This window comes from Diplotaxodon limnothrissa, linkage group LG23 (genome assembly GCF_057381915.1).
Source record: "Diplotaxodon limnothrissa isolate DT_005_m linkage group LG23, D_limnothrissa_male_GT1.1, whole genome shotgun sequence".
Classification (NCBI taxonomy): domain Eukaryota; kingdom Metazoa; phylum Chordata; class Actinopteri; order Cichliformes; family Cichlidae; genus Diplotaxodon; species Diplotaxodon limnothrissa.
In genome coordinates, this window is record NC_140617.1 from 31,283,088 (window position 1) to 31,302,971 (window position 19,884).

General features: G+C 40.7%; 1 protein-coding gene across 1 annotated transcript; it reads left to right on the forward strand.

Annotated features, from left to right (window-relative positions):
- Positions 1-1,011: 1,011 nt before the first annotated feature.
- LOC146608513 (vascular endothelial growth factor C-like) lies at positions 1,012-19,792 on the forward strand. Its single transcript, XM_085347974.1, has 8 exons — positions 1,012-1,969; positions 9,399-9,639; positions 11,398-11,588; positions 12,609-12,739; positions 12,860-12,960; positions 15,035-15,169; positions 15,536-15,737; positions 19,004-19,792. Exons 1-8 carry the CDS (start codon positions 1,868-1,870, stop codon positions 19,113-19,115), a joined length of 1,215 nt encoding a protein of 404 aa, XP_085204100.1. The 5' UTR covers positions 1,012-1,867; the 3' UTR covers positions 19,116-19,792.
- Positions 19,793-19,884: the final 92 nt, after the last annotated feature.

Consider the following 19,884-nt stretch of genomic DNA (forward strand, 5'->3'; position numbering starts at 1 on the left):
GATTTCAGAATATAGAAAAAGATAAAAGCTCCTTCTGCTGTTCCTCTCTCCTTCTTCTCCTCCTCCTCCTCCTCCTGCTGCTCCGTGACACACATGCCCACAGCCTTGGGGCAGTATAGTTAAGGAGGTATGTAAAGTTTGTCTTTTTTTAGGACCTGTAAGGGACAAAACCAGAGGTGGTCAGGAAAAAAAGTGAAAGCCAGAGTGAAGAAAAGGCAAAGATGGAACCTGAGAGGGGTAAAAAATGTCAGAAAAGGCTGTGAGCTGCAGGTGTGAGAGCTTCATATGTGCCTCTCACACACACAGACTAGTCCTGACAAAGAAATAGTGCTCATGGGGGTGAAGAGAAATCGACAGGAACTGGGGGCAGCTGAGATAAACCAGAGAGAGAGAGGCAGCAAAGGTATTAGGAGCTCATAAAAAGGCACTTAGAGCTGCAGTTAGGAAACTCACATTCATCACTCCCAGGTGAGCGAACATGCGCATTTTTTTCTTCCCCACCAGCAGCTGCTCCCGTTACCAGGAATTACAGAGACAGAATGACAAAAGATGTCACGATAACAACTGTGTGAGAAACAGAAGAGTGATGGGGAATGTGGGAGGATAATCTGATTTTAAAAAGTGACAGTTCAGCGTGTTATGTGTCTGAGAGAATCAAATTATAGAACCCACAGCAGCGGGGGGGAAACAGTCTGTCCAGTGAATTTAAATCTTAAAATAAAGAAGATGATGGCATCTGCTAAGGGAAAATGTGCCAGTGCCCAGGCGCTGCATAGCCTGCAATTTCTGGGCTGGGTGGCGGGGGTCAGTATAATCAGCTGTACAAACCATGTCTCTCAAATCCTTTACCCCGCCCATTAAATACAAGCCATTCTTGTTTGTCTCATTCACTCCAGCAGGACGCCTGTGAACAGGACGCATGTTCACTCTGTTTGGACTGGAACTTAAAATGACTGACTCTTTCCTTTCTTTTTTTTTCTCTTCTATTTTTTTTTTCAGGGCAGGATTTTAAATAAGCCACTTTCTATTGTTTCAACTCCCTTTGATGCTTTTCTAAGGATCACACACCCTGACAGTTGGGAGTTGGGACTGATTCAGAAAGCAGGAGGGGGGAAATCCAGAGAGACAGACAGACAGAGCTGTGCCCTGAAGCTTTCTGGGGAAGAAAGAGGAGACAGATAAAGAGTCAGAAATAATCTGAGGGAGAGAGAGAGAGAGAGAGAGAGAGAGAGGAGGGAGGGAAGAGCACAGCTGTTGTGCAAAGACGAGGAAAAAAATACAGATAAAAAAGGCGAGGAGGTACACAAGTGTGAAGGGCGAGGAAAGGAGACTGACAAGGACGACCAAGGCTGGAGAGAGGAAAAAGGGAGATAAATGCGAGAGTCAGCAAACAAAAAAGGGCCAGAGACCGAGGAGTAGGTCCAGGCCAAGGCCAAGAAAGATATAAAGAGGAGACAAAGTGAAGACAAAACTGAGACAAACAGCGACTAACAGACACCTGACATCACGGCCAACGGCAAGAATGGAAGAGCAGCGAGACGACAGGAGAGGCTAGAGAGAGAGAGCGTGCACGAGAACGAGCTGTGGTTTGACACGAGGAAGAGGAGTAGATTTCCTCATCATGATTTATTCAGCTGATTTCCCAAATTTAACCAACCTGTGCCAGAAGAGCAACTTCGTCCCAGGATAGAATGAAGAGAGGAGCTGAGAGATACCTATAAAATCTGCGGAAACCTCTTTCCTTATCCTCCACCTTCCTCTCCTCCTTCCTGGCTTTCTCTTTACATCAAGCTTTAAATCCGCCAACTTCCTCTTCCTCTGTCCTGACATCTCCTCTCCTTCCCCCCCTTCTCTCTATATCCTCACTATGTGGATACCAGCTGTGCTCCTATGGATGCTTAATATCAGCAATTTGTGCTCAGGACAAGACTATACAGACTATTACCAATCTGGAGACATGGGCACACAGGTAAGTATTTACACTTCACACCTCACAACATGATAATTATGTTAGTTTTTCTTACAATCGATTCCATACAGATGAACATTTTTGAGAAAAAGCTGAATGAACAAAGAATTGTAGATGCTTCCATGGATGGCACACAGATGTTATAGAAATAGTATTAAAGAACCATTAACCTATGTGCTTGATACGTAGACACAGACAGCAGATTGCCCAACTGTTGAGATTGTCCTCTGCACCGTCAGCACTGAAACATTATATGTGAGAATACGTTTTGTAAGGATTGCGTTATTTAAGCTGTATTTACTTAGGCAATCTCACAGATGTAATCTTTTTTACACAAGCAACATTTCCAACAATCACAGTGGTTTACACAATGGAGTCATCATAAAATCAATAAAATCCACATGGGGTATATAAACCTAACAACTTCCAGTTGTTCATTTTAAACTTGATTAAGCTTGATAGCATGTCCTTAATAAAAAAAATAAAATAAAAAAAAAACACACAGCTAACCTGATGCCTTCCAACCAACAGTGACTTTTTGGGACATGTAACTTTTGCAGAACTTCAACTAGCTATTGTTGTAGCTGTCTCATATATGTCATCAAATTGTGAATATTAAATCTTCCAGCAATTGTTTTGCTCCTTCATGATGTGTTTTCACACTATAAGCTATCTAACAAAATGCAAGGAGCTCAGTGATGCCTTGCTTTAGCCTGAATTTTGTTATTGTGCAGAGTAGGAACATTACAGATAAGTAATGCAGTGAAAACCAAACATTTTGTCTAAATGGAGTTTGGAATAAGCTTTCAATAATGGCATCATGAGCATAACAATGGCCATTAAAATGTTCAACTGGAAAATAAATACAATTATGTTTTAGGGGAAAAACACAGTGTTCATTCTTGTGGTACACTGGCATACTTCAATAGCATAAAATACATACAGTCAAATGAAAAATAAAGTGCATAAGTGCTTTAAACCCAACATTCACACTAAAAAGGATATAGTGGGGCCACTTGGGGTTCAATATCTTGCCCAAAGATACTTTGACACGCAAGGATGCACACCTGAACCACCGGAGATTAAGCCACTGACCTTCTGAGATGAAAACCCACTCTACCTCTTGAGCCACAGTCATCCCATTAATAATAATTATGTTATGTTTGTCACTATGTCACAATCCTGGGACGTCACAGGAAATTCAACTTGAGCATGGTGACGGAAGAGTTATGATTTGTGCTTATTTTGCAGACACAGGACCTGGATACCTTCCAGTCATTTAGTCAACCATGTATTCCTCTGTATACCAAAGTATTCTGCAGTTGAATGTGAATCTGTCCAACAGCCAAAGCTTGGTTTTAGTGGTCAAACAAACTGAATCATGTAAGACAGACCTTCCCAAAGTGTGGGGCCCGCCCCCTAAGGGGGGCGCAGAGCCATTGCAGGGGGGGGGGGGGGGGGGGGGGGGGTGGTGGTATGCCAAGGGGGGGGGGGGGGGACAATGCTTGGACACTGCTAGCACCACACAAACGCAAAGCAGGAGATAAAGCATAGCTGAATATGTTTCCAAACCAACTTCATTCTAAGCCAAAGACTAGAAAATATGGTGAAGCATATTTTTCCCTTTGGGTTCACCTGCACAAGTGCCAAGGTAGGTCTCTGCTGCATGATTGGTTTTCCCTTTTACCCTAACTCACAAACACTTGTTGTAATGATTAATTACTCCTGACATTTTGGAGATGTTAGCTCTTTATACAGTAAAGTTACAGTGGGATACAGATAATATGAGGCTGATCCTGCCACAATTTGTTCCCCCTGTCTAAATCACGGACAAACAGTATCCTACAGCTGTTTATGTTTTTAAACCCATTTTGCACAGAGAGGCATTTTTTGAAAAATGTATTGATAGTAATGTTGAATATTATTACACAGGAAAAAAACAACTGCATGTAAAATAATTACACCGTGATGCCTCTGCCTTTCTAAATAGAGGGACAGTAACTTCATGTGTAAAACCTGAAGATAGAAACAAAATACTGTTAATCTGACTATCTGCCATTCTGCAATTCATCTCATGTAAACAATAACGTGGCACAGCGTGATGTTGTGTGACAAACTCTGTATTGCTCGTCCACACGTAAACGCAAAAAGGGAGTTTTAAAAAATCTCAGTTTTCGGTGATTTGGAACGCCGTTTACGTGTGGACGAAACAGCTGCGTTTTCCAAAACACCCGTGTAGGTGTGGACGTAGCGTAAAAGAGTTAGTAGTGTATTTCCTTACTACCTGTAATTTATTGCAGATTACTCGTATTTGCTTAATTGTTTACTAAACAAAGGGGGGCCAAGCAAAAAAAGTTTGGGAACCATTGATGTAAGAGGACAATGAGCCCAAATAGAGCAGTGACTATAATAAAATGGCTAAAAATAAATTAAAATAAAATAAAAACAATAAAATGCTTTAGTCCAGTTAAAGTCCAGGCCTCAACCTAAAAAAAATTGTGTGGGAGATGAAGCAAGTAGCGTAAAAACAAATGTCCACAAACCTCAATATATGGGGCACTATAAAGAGAATTCCTCCACAAAAATGCATGTGATTGATAGTCATAGAGAAAACAATTGCTTCCAGTTACTGCTGGCAAAGTTTCTTCTACAAGCTACTGAGGTTCGACTCCACTGAACGGCTACCCTGAGGTACCCCTGAGCAAGGTGCCGTCCCTACACGCTGCTCCCCGGGCGCTGCATTGGTGGCTGCCCACTGCTTCACTGGGTGAATGGGTTAAATGCAGAGGAACTATTTCCCTATGGGGACTAACACGCACACTTTACTTTACTTTACTTTACTGAGTCATGGAATATATTTAGTTTCCCACCAGATTGTATCATGTGAATCAAATTTGGTAGATTTATCAGAACCTAAAGAAAGTGGCATCATTTTTGTATACTATGTAAACAAAAAAAAGTGTAATGCACTTAAGATTAAAGAAAACACCATCTTCTTAGGTGCTTGAATGCAAATGCATACTCCAAAACTAACAGTAGTCAAGTGCAAACAGTTTTTCTTTCAGTGAAAACTTAAAACATGAAGATTCCTCACCATAGAGCTGGCTGCACACAAGATGGTATCATCCGCATAGAAGTGAACATTTGATGTTCCTTTGTAAAATGTTTAGATTGTGTGATATTATCAGATAATTTATATTGTATAACAATATAACTATTATATTTAATTAATAAGTTATATTGTAATATAACTTATTAATGTATAACATTAACAGCTGGGGGCCAAGTATTGATCCCTGTGGGACACCTAAATCCTTCAAAAGCTTAAAACACAAATTATAAGAAACTTTAAGAACCAGTTATAAGAAGAATCCTTGCAGCCTCTAGAAAGCAACTTATTAATAAATCATACAAATAGTATGATCACAGAAACATGGAGTAGATTTCTAAATATAGAGGTTATCATTTGCTTTTCATTACACAAAATTAGAAGATATGCATTTATATAATGCATTTGTTTTACACAACTTTTTTGTTTTGTTTTGTAAAGCAACTGCTTGTTTCTGTGATGTTATTAAGTTATGACTAAAGAAAGAAAAAAACAAAAGTCAGCATGGTTTTGAAAGTTTACCTGACAACAAAGGCTGTTTACGAGCCAGCCAGGAAATGGTTCGGTGTTTGGTTTCCTGCTCTAGGAAAGTAGACCTCATTTAGTGGAAGCTGCTCGGTGCATAAGTGAAAAACTTCAGACTTATCAAAAACATCTATGACAACAATGAGTCATAGTGCTTTTCACGCTTAAGATAGAGGACTTGGTTTTCTTCTGAGCACTTTTTCCATACGTGTATGTATCTTTTTTAAACTCTGTTTAAGTCACAATAACTTCAGACTTAATGTGGTTGTAATACTACTACTACTACTACTACTACTACTACTACAGCTACTAACAACAACAGCAATAATAATAAGAGTGAGAAATGAATGGGTGTGTGCACATGTGTGTGTCTATATGCCAGCAATGCCTGATGTTAGACACAATGGATGCAAGATCAGTCAATTATGACTTCACGGTCCCTTAGCGATTACCTCATGTTATGTGATCAACTAACAATGCAAGAGAGGAGGAAGAGCAGGAGAAAAAGGGCAAAATGAGAGAGAAGAGTCTGTCATCTGCTCTGTAATGAGAAGTACAGCGCTAAACAATTCTACAGTAAATATACCACAAACTTTTCTTTCTACTGGTTTTAAATAGCAACCTAGGTTGGTCAAAAGATTAATAGGAAATCAAAAGATCCTTGAATTAATTCCGTACAAACAGGGCAAGTATGTTCTTTTCTGTTCTGCTGAAGTTGATCAACTATATTTTTAGAAATGCACTCAGCTCTATTTTATAGTTTATAAATGTGCAAAATGGCTGTCAGATAGATTTATATCACCTGACAGCTATTTCCATCCAAAACAAAAGTTACACGTGTGGCACAGCTCAGGGGATGACGGAGTGCAAAGGAGTCTCATGTGTAAAAACAGCTGTCTACAGGCCTTTAGAGACTGGGGAGAAACACAGACAAACAACTGTCTGAAAGAACATTAAAAAAGTTGCTGGGATTAAAGGTTCTGGGTTCACTGAGGTGGAAACAAGACCAGTGTTGGTTCTTTTAACTTAGGTATCTCAAAAGCAGATATGGTCTAAAAACAGCATCTCTTATTTCCAGTAGTGGCACCATGAAGTTGTCATGGATCATCAAGCTGGAGCTTCGTGTATACAGATTTTTATGCAGTTTTGTTTTTACACTAAATTCAGAATTCCATATTTATAGTAACAGGTGGACATAAAAAACTGCTATGAAGGGGAGGTTAATAATGACAGTAAAGTATGTTGATATTTGTTAAGACGGATGGAGGGAAATGAAAAAGGAGGGGGGAGGCAGACAGAAAGAGATAAATGGAAATAGTGATAACACTGCAGAGATCCAGTTTCTGTTTAGGCAGTGCCAGCTGTGCCAGTCTGCTCTCTCTCAGCCTGGGAAATTAAACAACCCACCCATGTTCCCAGGAAGACTTCAAATGTGACACTCAAAGACCAACTCCCTGCTGACATTTAGTCAGATAATACAGCAGCGTCTATTAGTCCGTTAATCTCTCATCTTTCATCTACTCTATTAAAACAGAAGAGAGTCGTTTATCATGATGGCGGGAAAATCATTAAGGGAATGACTCACAGCTGGAAGGGTTTATAGAGTGATATCTGCTTTAAACTGATTTACTGTATGGATCTCATCCACCACATTGAATAATCTCCATTACGTTTGTCTATTTAAGGAGGCCCAGTGTTGTCCTAGAGTAAACTCCAAAAGCTCTTACATAGGAGGCTTCAATGGAAGCTGACCTGTTGTGCTCATTTCCAGCTCTGTCTTTTGTTTTTAGATTATAGTAGAGTAACTCTGGATGATTCATACAGTACTACGCAAAACCATTGAGTCACCCCTCAATTCTTTATATTTTCCTTCTAAGCAGCCAGACTTTCTTGTAGTTTTTTTAAAGTGCCATTGAGCTATAGTTATCCAGGATTTCTGAAGTTCTTTCAAAGTTTTTCTTTGGACATTGGCTGCTTTTTCACTTATTGTCTGTGTACCTGCTAATTTTCAGATGAATGTTTTTTGTTTGTTAAGCCAGTTGAGACTGACCTATGAATCATTCAAGCATAAAAAGGCTCCTAACTGAAGGGATTAAGCAGTGTTTTGTCTGCACATAAAAGACAACTTAGCAAAGAACCACTTTTAAATTGTATCTTTAGGCACTTTATTACCAGCAGCTGTCACAAAAACACAAAACTTGTTCTCATTTTTGTAGCCAAATCTATGAAAAATGCCAAAGATGACACAGTTTGACAGGCATAAAATGGCTCTTTAGCACGATGTGCAATGTCTTGAAACAACTAGGGGAAACTATACAAGTGGAGGAAAAAAGAAGTGCCAGGCTTAAAACCTATCTACAGCAGATGAACCATATCTGAAAGTCATCTCCTTAAGAAATATGAAGGAAAGCAATCAAAGACCTGACACAGGACCTAAGAGATGCATCTGGACCTTCAGTTGATCCATCTTCTGTTCACTGAAGCTTCATCAGAAATAATCTCAGTGGAAGGGTGGCTGTCAAGAAGGCTTAAGGTGGAGAAACAGGGAGGAAAGGCTTAGGTATGCCACATTATACAAGAACTGGAGTGAAAACAGGGGGCAACACATGTGGTGGAGTGATGAATCCAAATGTTAAAGGTTTCATTCAAATCATAACTGATATGTTGGAGGTTAGGAGAGAGGTAGGACGGTGAGTGCCCAGCTATAAAACACGGTGGAGCCTCTGTCATGGTTTTGCTGCATTTCAACCACTTGTTTTGGGGACTATCAAAATTGATGGAATCTTGTATGCAAAAAAAGTGCCATCAGATTTAGATCCACCATGCAATACCTTAATTTTTCAGCAAGACAATGAAAAACCCACTCCCAGTGCAGTAAAACCATACCTGGATACATAAAACACACAGTGGAACACTATCAGTTATGGATTGGCCTCCCCAGAGCCCGGACCTCAACACTGTTGAAGCAGTGTGGGATCATGTTGACAGAGAACAGAACAAAAGGCAGAAACATCCAAAGAAGAGCTTTGGATGTCTTTCAAGAAGCCAGGAGAACTATTCCTGAAGACTACTTATAGAAATTAGAAGAGTGTGCCTTTATTATTCAACACACTCTGAACTCTCTTAAGTTCAGACTGTGTTGAAGAATAAAGGTGGTCATACTAAATATTGACTTTCAAGCTTGTTAGAATTGCACAAACTCTGTTGTTATTTCAATAAATCGCTGCACCTATTTCCCAATTTCCTAGCAAAATACAAAGAAATGAAGGTGACTCAAGACTTTTACATAGTGCTATATATACTGTGTATTTATTTGTAGACTTATGTATACCCTATGTGTATTCTCAAATTAAGTTTTCCTGCTTTGGATTTTTTTTCTTTTTTTTTTTGTCATTAAAAAATAGCAGTGTGTGCAGGTGAAGAGAGGACATGCATGCTCTTAACTAACAGTAGCCAAAAACAACATGTTACAACACATTGGCAGCTGAGGTATTCACTGTTTACCCAGAACAAACCAGCAAACTCCATGCTGTAAATTCCACTGTATCAAACCATTTTTCACCAAAAATACACAACTAAATCGTTCTGAAGCCAAACTATAAAAAGAGTGTTTTTAAATAATTTCTATTTTATTACACAACCAAAACACCCTCTTAGCTGCAAGATTTGTGACGTTTGTTTATCATCTTTTAGGTTCATTTTCTGTCTACATAACTCTTTTTACTCTTTGTGCTGACTACATATGTAAAAAGTATAATTTCTCTATTCTTCTTTCCCCCCCATGCTCTGTTGCAGTCAAATGACCAGCTCAGTTTGGAGACAATAAAAAGTGTGGATGACCTTCTACAGTTCCTATACCCTGAATACAGTGTGATTCAGCAGTGCCTAAAGAAGAGGTCATGGCACAGCTCTTCATCCCCCTCTTCATCATCTTTATCCACATCTTCAATGAGCCCTTTACTCAACGCTAACAATCAGGACATGTGGGTTCCGATGAGGGAGGAGGCTCTTTACAAAGTTGATGACACTTGGCGAGGTAAACACTGATGGCTTGCACAGAGGTAGTCTGTTTATTATTATTTCTTCAGAATCATTAGATTTGTGGAAGTCAAGACAGTGTTATTGCTGCTAATGTCAGCCTTTCAATCACAGCAGTCTGAAATACTTGAACAGACTGGCAAAGTGGAAAAAATGTGGCAGTGACATAACCACACAATTGTGTTTTTTAAGGACTAACAGATGGATTTCATTGTACTGGAGACAGAAAAAGTAGCTGGTATTGCAGAGAATGAGCATTTCCTCTCCCTAAAACCTCTAATAAACAGAAAAACGAAGAAAGGGGGAAACAAACAGAATCTACCTATAATTACCAGCATACAATGGAAATTACTGTTGTGTTCACTGAGCAGCTGTATGTCAAAAATGTGCTTCTGCAGAAACAAATTGTGGCGAGAATTATCCCAAATGTGGTTTCTGAATCCTCAGGTGGGTGTTTATACACTCATGTGGAAAAATATGTGAACAACAACACGTGAAATATTTCACTATCTCAAAAAAAAAAAAAAAGCCAACATGCAGAAGCAGTATGTAAAACCCTGAATACACCCTTACCGCTTCCATAAGAATTAAAAGGGGAAGTAGCAGCCAGGCACTGCTAATCAAGTGCACATGATTAACTGATCATCAGCAAGTGTGACCACCTCTAGAGAAAAGCTGAAATTTTGGAAGTTTGCTTATCTGCCGCATTCAGGTGTGTGTTCACACAATGCCAGGGAAGAAAGACATCAGCAATGATCTTTAGAGAGGCAATTGTTGCTACCCATCAGTCTGGAAAGGGATGCAAAGCCATTTCCAAACAATTTACAGTGAGAAAGATTACTCACCAGTGGAAAACATTCAAGACAGCCTCCACTCATCCAAAGAATTGATGCCTCAAGGTCAGACCATGCAATGCCTAGAGTGAAAAAAACACACCTCAGACTCTACAGGTCTCAGTTAGCATGTTCAATATTAAAGATAACGGCAGTACAATTATGTATGATGTGTTTGAAACTGTTTTAAGGAGAAGGCCTCTTCTCTCTGAAAAAAACATGGCAGCATGGCTTAGGTTTGCAAAGTTGCATCTGAACAAATCAGAAGACTTCTGTGCTTTGGACAGACAAGACCAAAGTGATAGACAGAAAACCCAGCATATCAGCACAAACACCTCATACTGACTGTCAAGAACGGAGGTGGAGGTGTGATGGTTTAGGCTTGTTTTGCAGCCAAAGGACCTCGCACCCTGCAGTCACTGAGTCAACCATCAACTCCTCTGTAAAGTGTTCTAGAGTCAAATGTGAAGCCATTGTCCCACACCTAAAGCTTGGCCCAAACCAGATGATGTAAGGGGCAGTGATCCCCAAGCATAGCAGCAAGTCAACAACAGAATGACAGAGAAAGAAAATAATCAAGGCGTTGTAACGACCCAGTTAAAGTCCAGACCTCAGCTCCACTGAAATGCTGTGCTGGGAACTTAAGAGAGCTGAATTCCCGCAAACCTCAATGAAATGTAGCACCACTGTAAAGAAGCGTGGGCCCAAATTCCTCCATAATGATGTAACCGACTAATAAAGCCATACAGAATACCGTTGCTTGAAGTGAATGTTGCTAAAGGTGGATCTTTAAGCTATAAGCATCTCAGATTGTGTTTAAGTAATTTTAGAATTAAACTGAAGGTGTGGTTCAAAGATGTCTGGTGTGGCCTTCACAGAGGGGTGCAGTTCCTGTTGTCATGCATTGTTGGCTGTATTTTCAGTCATCCTGGAGGAGATCCAACGAACCTCGTGCCAGCCCAGAGAGGTGTGCATTGAAGTCGCTAAAGAATACCCAGAATCCACCAGTCAATTCTACCTCCCTCATTGTGTGGCACTGCATCGTTGCAGTGGATGCTGCAACAACGAAGCTTTTTACTGCACAAATACAAGTTACGCTCTTGTGAACAAGACGGTAAGCCATGCACCCGGAGTCTCTATTTTACCTCCTTGTATCTAACATCTTGTTATGGTTGCCCTGAGAGGCCAAACAGACTGCAACTTAAGAAAACACCAGCAATAAGAAAAATGCTGCAAAAGCACACAAAACACAATGGAAATAGGAAAAACGACAACAGAAAAATAGGAAAAAACAAAACAGAAATAGGGAAAAACAACAAGGGAAATAGGAAAAAATATAAGGGAAGTGTTTCTGGGGGGACAATAACCATTGACGGACCAGTTCCAGGAACCCAAAACATGGTAGGCGTGTTTTATCATGATTCATATAATACTGATGACAGATTTTTGGGCTAATGGTTAGGTTAACACACTTACCTCTCATCTTTTCTTTCCTCACAAAACCGATAAATCCTCCACTTTTTTAAGTGTCTCCCAGAACAATACTTAACATATTTTGGTTCCTACAACTGGTCCGTCGGGTTATTGTCTCCCCAGAAACACTTCCTTTGTACTTTTGGAAATCAGCTTTTTTTTCCTATTTCTGTTTTAGTTTTTCCTATTTCCGTTGTCATTTTTCCTATTTTGTGTTTTGTGTGCTTTTGCAGCGTTTTTCTTATTGCTGGTGTTTTCTTAAGTTGCAGGCCGTTTGGCCTCTCAGGGCCACCGTATCTTGTACACTCTTCAGCGCTTGAATTATTTAACACTCTGCTCCAGATTTTATGCTCTTGCGCCACAAACTGCATCAGGAAAGAGGACAGAAACCAATCTGCCCATTTATGTAACCAGCTTGTCTGTATCACAACACACCCTACTCCAGTGGGACAGCCTTTGGCTGCAAATGGACATGATGTTAAGACAATATACACAGTTGAGTCACGCACAGTTGCACAATCTTACAACAATTACATCAGCATCTAAACATCAGCAGTACTGCAGCAGAAGAACAGGAAAGAAAAGAACAAACACTAATTCCTTCCACAATGCAGATTTTTATGCACACATGCACGTCTAACTTTCTTCTTCCCACTCCTAGCTGATGGAACGATCCCAGTCCAGGTTGGATTACACTGCTGTCACGGTAACCTTCATCAACCACACTTCATGCGATTGCCTCCCCAAGCGGCCACTCCGCTCCATCATCAGACGAGCAGCAACAGATCGCCTGTGAGTTGGAGTGATAGGTGAAGAGTGACGTGTGGGTGCCTTTACAGCCATTCATGACTCACTCTTTTGTGTATCCATGCATTTATAATATAGCGTGAGTGCGTGTCTGTGTTTTGATAGGTGCTCTCCTCCTGAACGTGCCTGTGCCTCGGGCTTATGGGATCCAGCAAACTGTGTGTGCGTCTCTGCAGACACGATAAACTACCCTGAGAGAGAGGCAGGTAAGCATGCATGAGTCATGTTGGTCAAATTAGTCATTTTCTACTCATGCTGATGCATATTCAGTCTAGTCCATCAGTGGTTCTCAAGCATGTGGTTGACACCCACTATAGACAAAACTGACAATTACAGTTTTTCCACTGATGTGGCGCAGATGGCCAATCTAGAACTAGCTCCACCCTTTTGCACTGAAAAAAGACTAGCACCAGAGCCAAGGAGACCACTACCCCAACTTCTCCTAATGACGCAACATAATAATTGGTTCTGAATCCTCTTGAGCCCCTGGTACTCAAAAGGCACCAACACAGAATGGGATCTGCATTGGTACCAGAACTACAATGGTGGAAAAAGAGTCATAGAAGAGTAAACTTTTTGGCAAATGAAACCAAAGTGGTAAATCCAGTGAACAAGGCTGACTTATGTTCCAAATAAAGCCTTTAAATGAGGATGTCAAAGTTTGAGCGTCATTTTGATGACATGAAAAATAGAGATTAATTCATGGGTCAAAATCTCACTGCAGAGTTTGATATTTTTGTCTGACCCACCCTTTCTGCAGTACGGACTACGGAGCCCCGCAGGGGACATGGGAGGAAAAAAAATTAAGACGGACTTTTGCGAGATCTCGCAAAACTTTTGTGAGATCTCGCAAAACAAACTCGGGATCTCGCAAAACAAACTCGGGATCTCGCAAAACTTTTGTGAGATCTCGCAAAAGTTTTAGCCGCATTCTTCCCGTTAGCTCGAAGCTAACGGGAGGTCTAGACCTACTACAGCCGGGAGGAACACTGCTTTCCCGGCACATCGTGCCTCGACCTCCCGGTCGGCTTCGAGCTGGCGTCCGAAGAATGCGGCTAGTTTTGCGAGATCTCGCAAAAGATTTGCGAGATCCCGAGTTTCTTTTGCGAGATCTCGCAAAAGTTTTGCGAGATCCCGAGATAGTTTTGCGAGATCTCGCAAAAGTCCGTCTCAATTTTTTTTCTCCCATGTCCCCTGTGGGGCTCCGTAATGGACAGCACGGACACTCCAACGTGTTAGAAATAGTGTTGTTTTTTTAAACTCAGGCATGTCCTTTAAACAAGACATGTCCTTTTAATTGGGTCACGGCTCTGAAGTGGAATGCACAATAGTACAAAAAACTTCCACTGAGCACGTTTTGGGATGTGAACCAAAAAAAAAAAACTGAGTAACAACACCCAGATGATGATGATGATGGTGATGATGATGGCGTTTGGGTGGCAAATCTTTCCCTGAGGTACTGCCTATTCATTTGTAGCAGGAATGTTTTTGTGCCGTTTTACTTGTACAATCATGTAGTGAACTACAGTTCCTACCACTCTTTTTTACATTAAAGTAACCTCTCTTGACATATATTATTGTTTATCATTTTCATAGCTGTTCATCTGATCTATACTGAGAGGTCCGTCTTTGAACTATTGTTTCCACAGGCAACATTAGTATAAGTGTAAACCAAAAACTATTCTCTTCTTTGGATTTACCACAGGTATGTGTCCTAAGAAAAGAAAATGCCAGTCTCTCTGCAACTTAACCACAGTTCCTGTAGCTGCCTGCCAAACTGACAGCCATGAAAGCACTAAACTTTGGGAGGCTGCAAACATAATACTATCATGCTAACAGGCTGATGTTTAGCTGACATATCATGAAGTCAAATCTTAGTTCAAGGTACAGCTGCAGGGAATCTTTTGTACTGGACAGATTAAAATGTTGACCTGAATGTAATCAGGAGGCCATCAAAGGCATTAGATTTCATCCTCTGGGGAACTTGAACATCTAACCCTAACCCATATTTCATGACAATCCATCAAATGTCTGTATAGATGAGCTAGTTTTAGTTGCTCCCTTATTCGTAAGGGATCACCACAGTGGGCAGTGCCAAACACCGGATGGCCTTCCTGAAACAACATTAAAGGAATCTGTTTCTCTTCCTGGGAAAATGCCAACCTCACAGTTACAGTGTTTCATCCTCTGGGGATCATGACTCTGCACAATATTTCATAAATCTGAAAAAGAAAAAAAACCCTGACAGAATACAATTTTTCACTTTTTTATGTTTTCCAGAAGTGCTGGACTCTGGCCTTCTGGCTCTCTGTGGGCCCAATCGGGTTCTGGAAGAGTCCACATGTGAATGCATCTGTCAAAATGGACTCACTGAAGCCAGCTGTGATCCAGGCTGGAAACTGGACCACAACACTTGTAAGCAAGGGTTTCATTTATTGTATTTAAATATGTTTTGGCTGCGTTATGCAAAATGGTAATGTGCAGCTCTTGAGAATTAAGTTTTCCTCAAGCCTTTGGATTCACTGTGAGCAGTTTACAATAAATGCGCCATGAAGCCATCACTCTGACAGTAAATGAGCAAGCTCGAGAGACAAAAATACACAGATACAGGGAAGTTTGGGGAAGATAGCTTCATGCAAATGTCTTACAAGTAGAAACACGACCATCAAATACTTAGCCCGACAGTGCTGTCAGGCATGTGTGACACAATATATGATAAAGTTTCATTTTGATTCATAAAATCCCTCTCCCTCTTCGGTTTTCTCGGTGATCTTCTCTCAGGTGAATGCCAGTGCGAAGGTCAGGGCGAGGGGAAGTCATGCCCTGCTGGCCAGAGGTGGGATGATGATCTCTGCGGCTGTGTGTGCGCTGCAGAATGTCCCGGACACCAGCCTCTGAACCCAGATACTTGTCTGTGTCAGTGCAGAGAGAGTCATGAGTCGTGCATGCGGCAGGGCAAGAAGTTCAACCCAAACACCTGCAGGTAGGTGTAAAAAGCAGTCAGAAGTCCACTCCTGCTACTGGCTTTGAGCCAAAGTGGCTGTTTGGTTTGTTCATCTCAGGTATCCACACTGTGGGCGTCTGCCAACTAAACTCAAGAGAACCTTATCTGATCAAAGAAAATATTTAACCACAGACAAATTTAATTAAAGACATTAATTAGGTTTTCAATTATATCTGTTAATAGTTGATTGTTGTATTTAAAAAACCTGAATCCACCACTAATCACAGATGTCTTACACCTCCACTGGCATCAGACTACTTTCTGTTCTGTCACTGTCTCTATGTGACATAAAATACCCTCCTCTTGGTTTAAAATCACAATCCAACATGCAACCACCAATAAAGTGTACTTACGCACACTAAAAGCAGTATCCAAGTCTGGTTGCTATGCATGTGTCATCCAAACAATTCACTGGAATTAGTAATTCCTCTTCTTAGTTCCAATGTAAAAAGAAAAATCCCCAACTAAACACTTCCTCTGTATTATGTAAATGCACTGACTGACACATGTGGCTAAGAACACAAATCTCTGAAAGAGATTTAAAGGACACAAACATAAAACAATGAGGTGGGTTAAATAAACCAATCTGAGCCTTTAATGCCTGCTCCAAAAAAACAGAAATACACAAAGTTCAGTAAACTGGTTTAATCAATCTGATTGTTGTGTCAAAGTTGTTCCTGGATGCTGGTCCAGGATCAACATCAAAAGTGACCAGTCACAATATAGTTATGTTGTAGTTTTTAAACGTGGAAACGCTGTAACACCGCACACCAAATCGTAATCCTAACCCCATAACCCTAACCTAACCCTGTGGACTTTTTTCCAAGTTGCAAAACTATAACATGGCTGGTACATAACCAACACGAGGATATCAGACAGACCACACACACAGGGTTGATTAGTTACAGGTGAAAACAGCTGAACACAGGTGACAATAATAAAAGGAGGGAAAACAAATACTTGAAACACACAAAGAAGCCAACACACAGACAAAACAGAGAAGGACAAAGAAGTGAGGACAAAGGGGACAGTAACAAAGTGAACAGTATCAGCTAAATCCAAGCAGGGATCAGAAATCAAATTTAACCAGGAAATGGAGACCATGACAATATGTTTGTGCCAATGGAAATCATTTATCATTTATTCAAACCACAGCAGGAGGTGATCTCTTGGAGAGTGATTACAACAATCACTGAAAACATACAACTTGGCACTAACGACTGGTAAACTGGCTCAGTGTTTTAGAATTGCGGATATGGGAGTTTTATTTTGGAAAGAGTTTGCACACGGTGTAGATTTTCACTGTTGTGCTGCAATCTGAGTACAATATGTACACAGCCACTTCCATACTTGCTCCCTCAAACAGTGGCTTACACTGCGGGAGCTACTCCTGCATGTGATGCTTCCAATGGCTGGTGACCCACTGGGGTGCCATCACCCATGGAAAGAGTGAGAGCATTAAGAGAAACAACTCTCGATGGAGACGTCAAACATTCCACACAAGCATCTCCCTCCATTTTCTTTTGCTCACATGTTTCCATGTGACCTTTTATGGACTTGAGGCATTCTAAATATTTGCGTGTGTTTTGCGTGCATGCCTCGGTTCCCACAGTTAGCATGCAAGGGATCAACCTTCCCCTGACCCGAGAGGCCTGCAGAGAGACAGAGAAGGAGACTGGGTGAACTTGATGACAGTGAGCAGAGCAACCATCAGAGCAGACAGAGACCAGCTCAGAGACAGATGGAGTGACAGGCACAAAGAAAACACAACCGCAGACCTCGGCTTTTACATTAGTGGCCTTCCATGTGGTAAAGTTCACGGATTTACGTGCAAGTGACCTTTAATGCCAGTTTTCTACATTTTCTGAGCTTAGGGGGGCTGAAATAAATTCACTCTTTGTGGAAAATTGTAGCCTCCATTTTAGCCACCTTTTGTCTATTCAGTCATTATTACTCATTTTTTTAATCTAAAATGATATGAAAGCATAAAATATCTATTCATCCATCCTGTTTATCTGGGTCCGGAACATGGGGGCAGCATAAGCAGAGACACCCATGACCTCCCTCAGCCTCCAGCTTTTCCGGGGAGGACACCAAGGCATTCCCAAGTCAGCCAAGAGATGTAATCTCCCCAGTGTATCCTGGTTCTGCCCCAGGGCCTCCTCTCAGGGGGCCATGCCCTGAATACCTCATTTAGGAGTTGCCTAGGAACTTAAAATTAAATTTAAAAAATTGTCTCTTCCTAGTTAAGTACACAGTAAATGTCTCCTGCAGAATCTCTAAAGTGTTTGCACACAAGTCAAATTAATTCAGATGCGCAAATAAAAACTAGAAGTTAAATTAACCAATCCTTAAGCTGCATTTAAGTTTTGGAATTTATTTTGCTGACATTTGCATTTTTTATGTTTGACAAAGGATAAGTAGTCATTTAGAACGGACTTTACAGGCATAGTTCACAAATAGCAAACTAATTCCACTTTTTTTTTGTAGTTTTTCTTTTCTTGCTCACTTTCTCACTTTCTTACTTACTTTTTTACTTAACCTTTAATGCCTAGTTTATCCTATTTCACATATGGGATTTTGAGACTTTACATCATTTTTCATCCCAGTATGTGGCACATCTTAAGCAATAACTTGCAGGAAAAACATGTCAGATGTAAATATAACAGAAATTAAAACTTAAACATACATACATAAATATTTTATTTAAAACATTTGCTATAAGGTCCAACAGACCCTCCATTTACCAAAAAGAAAAAAATAATTTTCTGGTAATTTCTTCATAGTTTGGGCTTTAAAAGGTTAAGTCTGATTTAACATCTGGTCGCAGGAGGTGGCTCACAAAGGACCGTACACCTACTGTGATTTTGAAGTGAGAGTTTTCAATCCCCCCCCCTTCCCCCCGGAAAAGTACTCCCTCTTTTTTTCCTCACACACAGAGTCCTTTGATGCAAACAAAACTTGGATGAAGGTTTGCCCAAAAGGGATATGATGATCTGAATAATCAATAGTAAGCATGCCAAGACAAAAATAATCTCCTTTGTATTTCTCTTCTGTTCCTATCTTCCCACTCTCAACCTCACCCTTCTCAAAAATCTTTTTCTGGATGTTCTCATTTCATTTCCCCCTTTGTCTTCTTTTCCTGCTTTCATTTCTTTTCTTTATCTTATTTTCCTTTTCTATTATTTTTTACACTACCTCTTGATCCCCTCTGTTTCTCTTGATCTGTCCCTTCCTGTCTCTAGTTGTTACAGGTTGCCATGCAGAAACCCCAGACGCATGTGCCAGGATGGATTTTACTACAGCCGCCTAGTGTGTCAATGTATCCCCAACCACCTGAGGTCTGAGTGGAATTAAGAAACCAAAGGCAGGAGCAGGACTGCATACCTCCCATTTATTGGGCTGTTTAGTCTGGAAACAAAAGGTCAGAAAGGTGAGAATGTCTCTAGTCAAAAGGGCAGGAAGTGGACCTACATATTTACATGTGATGACTTACAACAGACTGCAAGTACCACTGCAAGAAGCAGTGTTGCTTCTCTATCAACAAAAGGAGGATTAGAGCGCTTCCCTGATCAAAAAGACCAAAGCAGCCGGCCACACAGAGTGAAAAGCAGTCAAAAGGAGCCCAATGTGGAGAGGCATCTGACTCTCTGGGACTGTTGTCTTCTTAACATTGTTTAGAACATGATCCCAGCTGGAAACAACCGATTAAACCCAGAGACTAGCTAAAAGTACAACAGTGAACATGGACCAATCAGACTGAGCCAGCATTCATCCTTGCGACATGTTCGAGCAAGAAATCCAGCCACCAACCTGCAGTAGAGGCACCGCTCACACTTGCGTGAAATGGAAAGTGGAATAAGATAATAACAGAGTAGACTCTGTGCTTTTTGAAAAAATAAAAAAAGCTTCAGCCAACTTCAAACTTTGGCATCCCTGAGAGACGAGATACTTGAGGGGCTGAGGGAAATACTTGGGATGCGACTGAACGGTCCCTGGGGCCTTATAGTCATACTTTACTTTGAAGAAAGGGTTTTGTTTTTTTTAATTAGACTGATGATAAAACTGTATTTTATATGAAAAAAAGCTCTAGTGCTGTTTCAGTAGAGGTTACATACCAGACCCT

Excerpts from the sequence above, each read along its gene's own strand:
- LOC146608513 (XM_085347974.1), top strand. The coding sequence starts at position 1,868 with ATGTGGATACCAGCTGTGCTCCTATGGATGCTTAATATCAGCAATTTG. Across the intron at positions 1,970-9,398 it reads CTGGAGACATGGGCACACAG|TCAAATGACCAGCTCAGTTT; the intron begins GTAAGTATTTAC and ends GCTCTGTTGCAG. Across the intron at positions 15,170-15,535 it reads GAAACTGGACCACAACACTT|GTGAATGCCAGTGCGAAGGT; the intron begins GTAAGCAAGGGT and ends ATCTTCTCTCAG.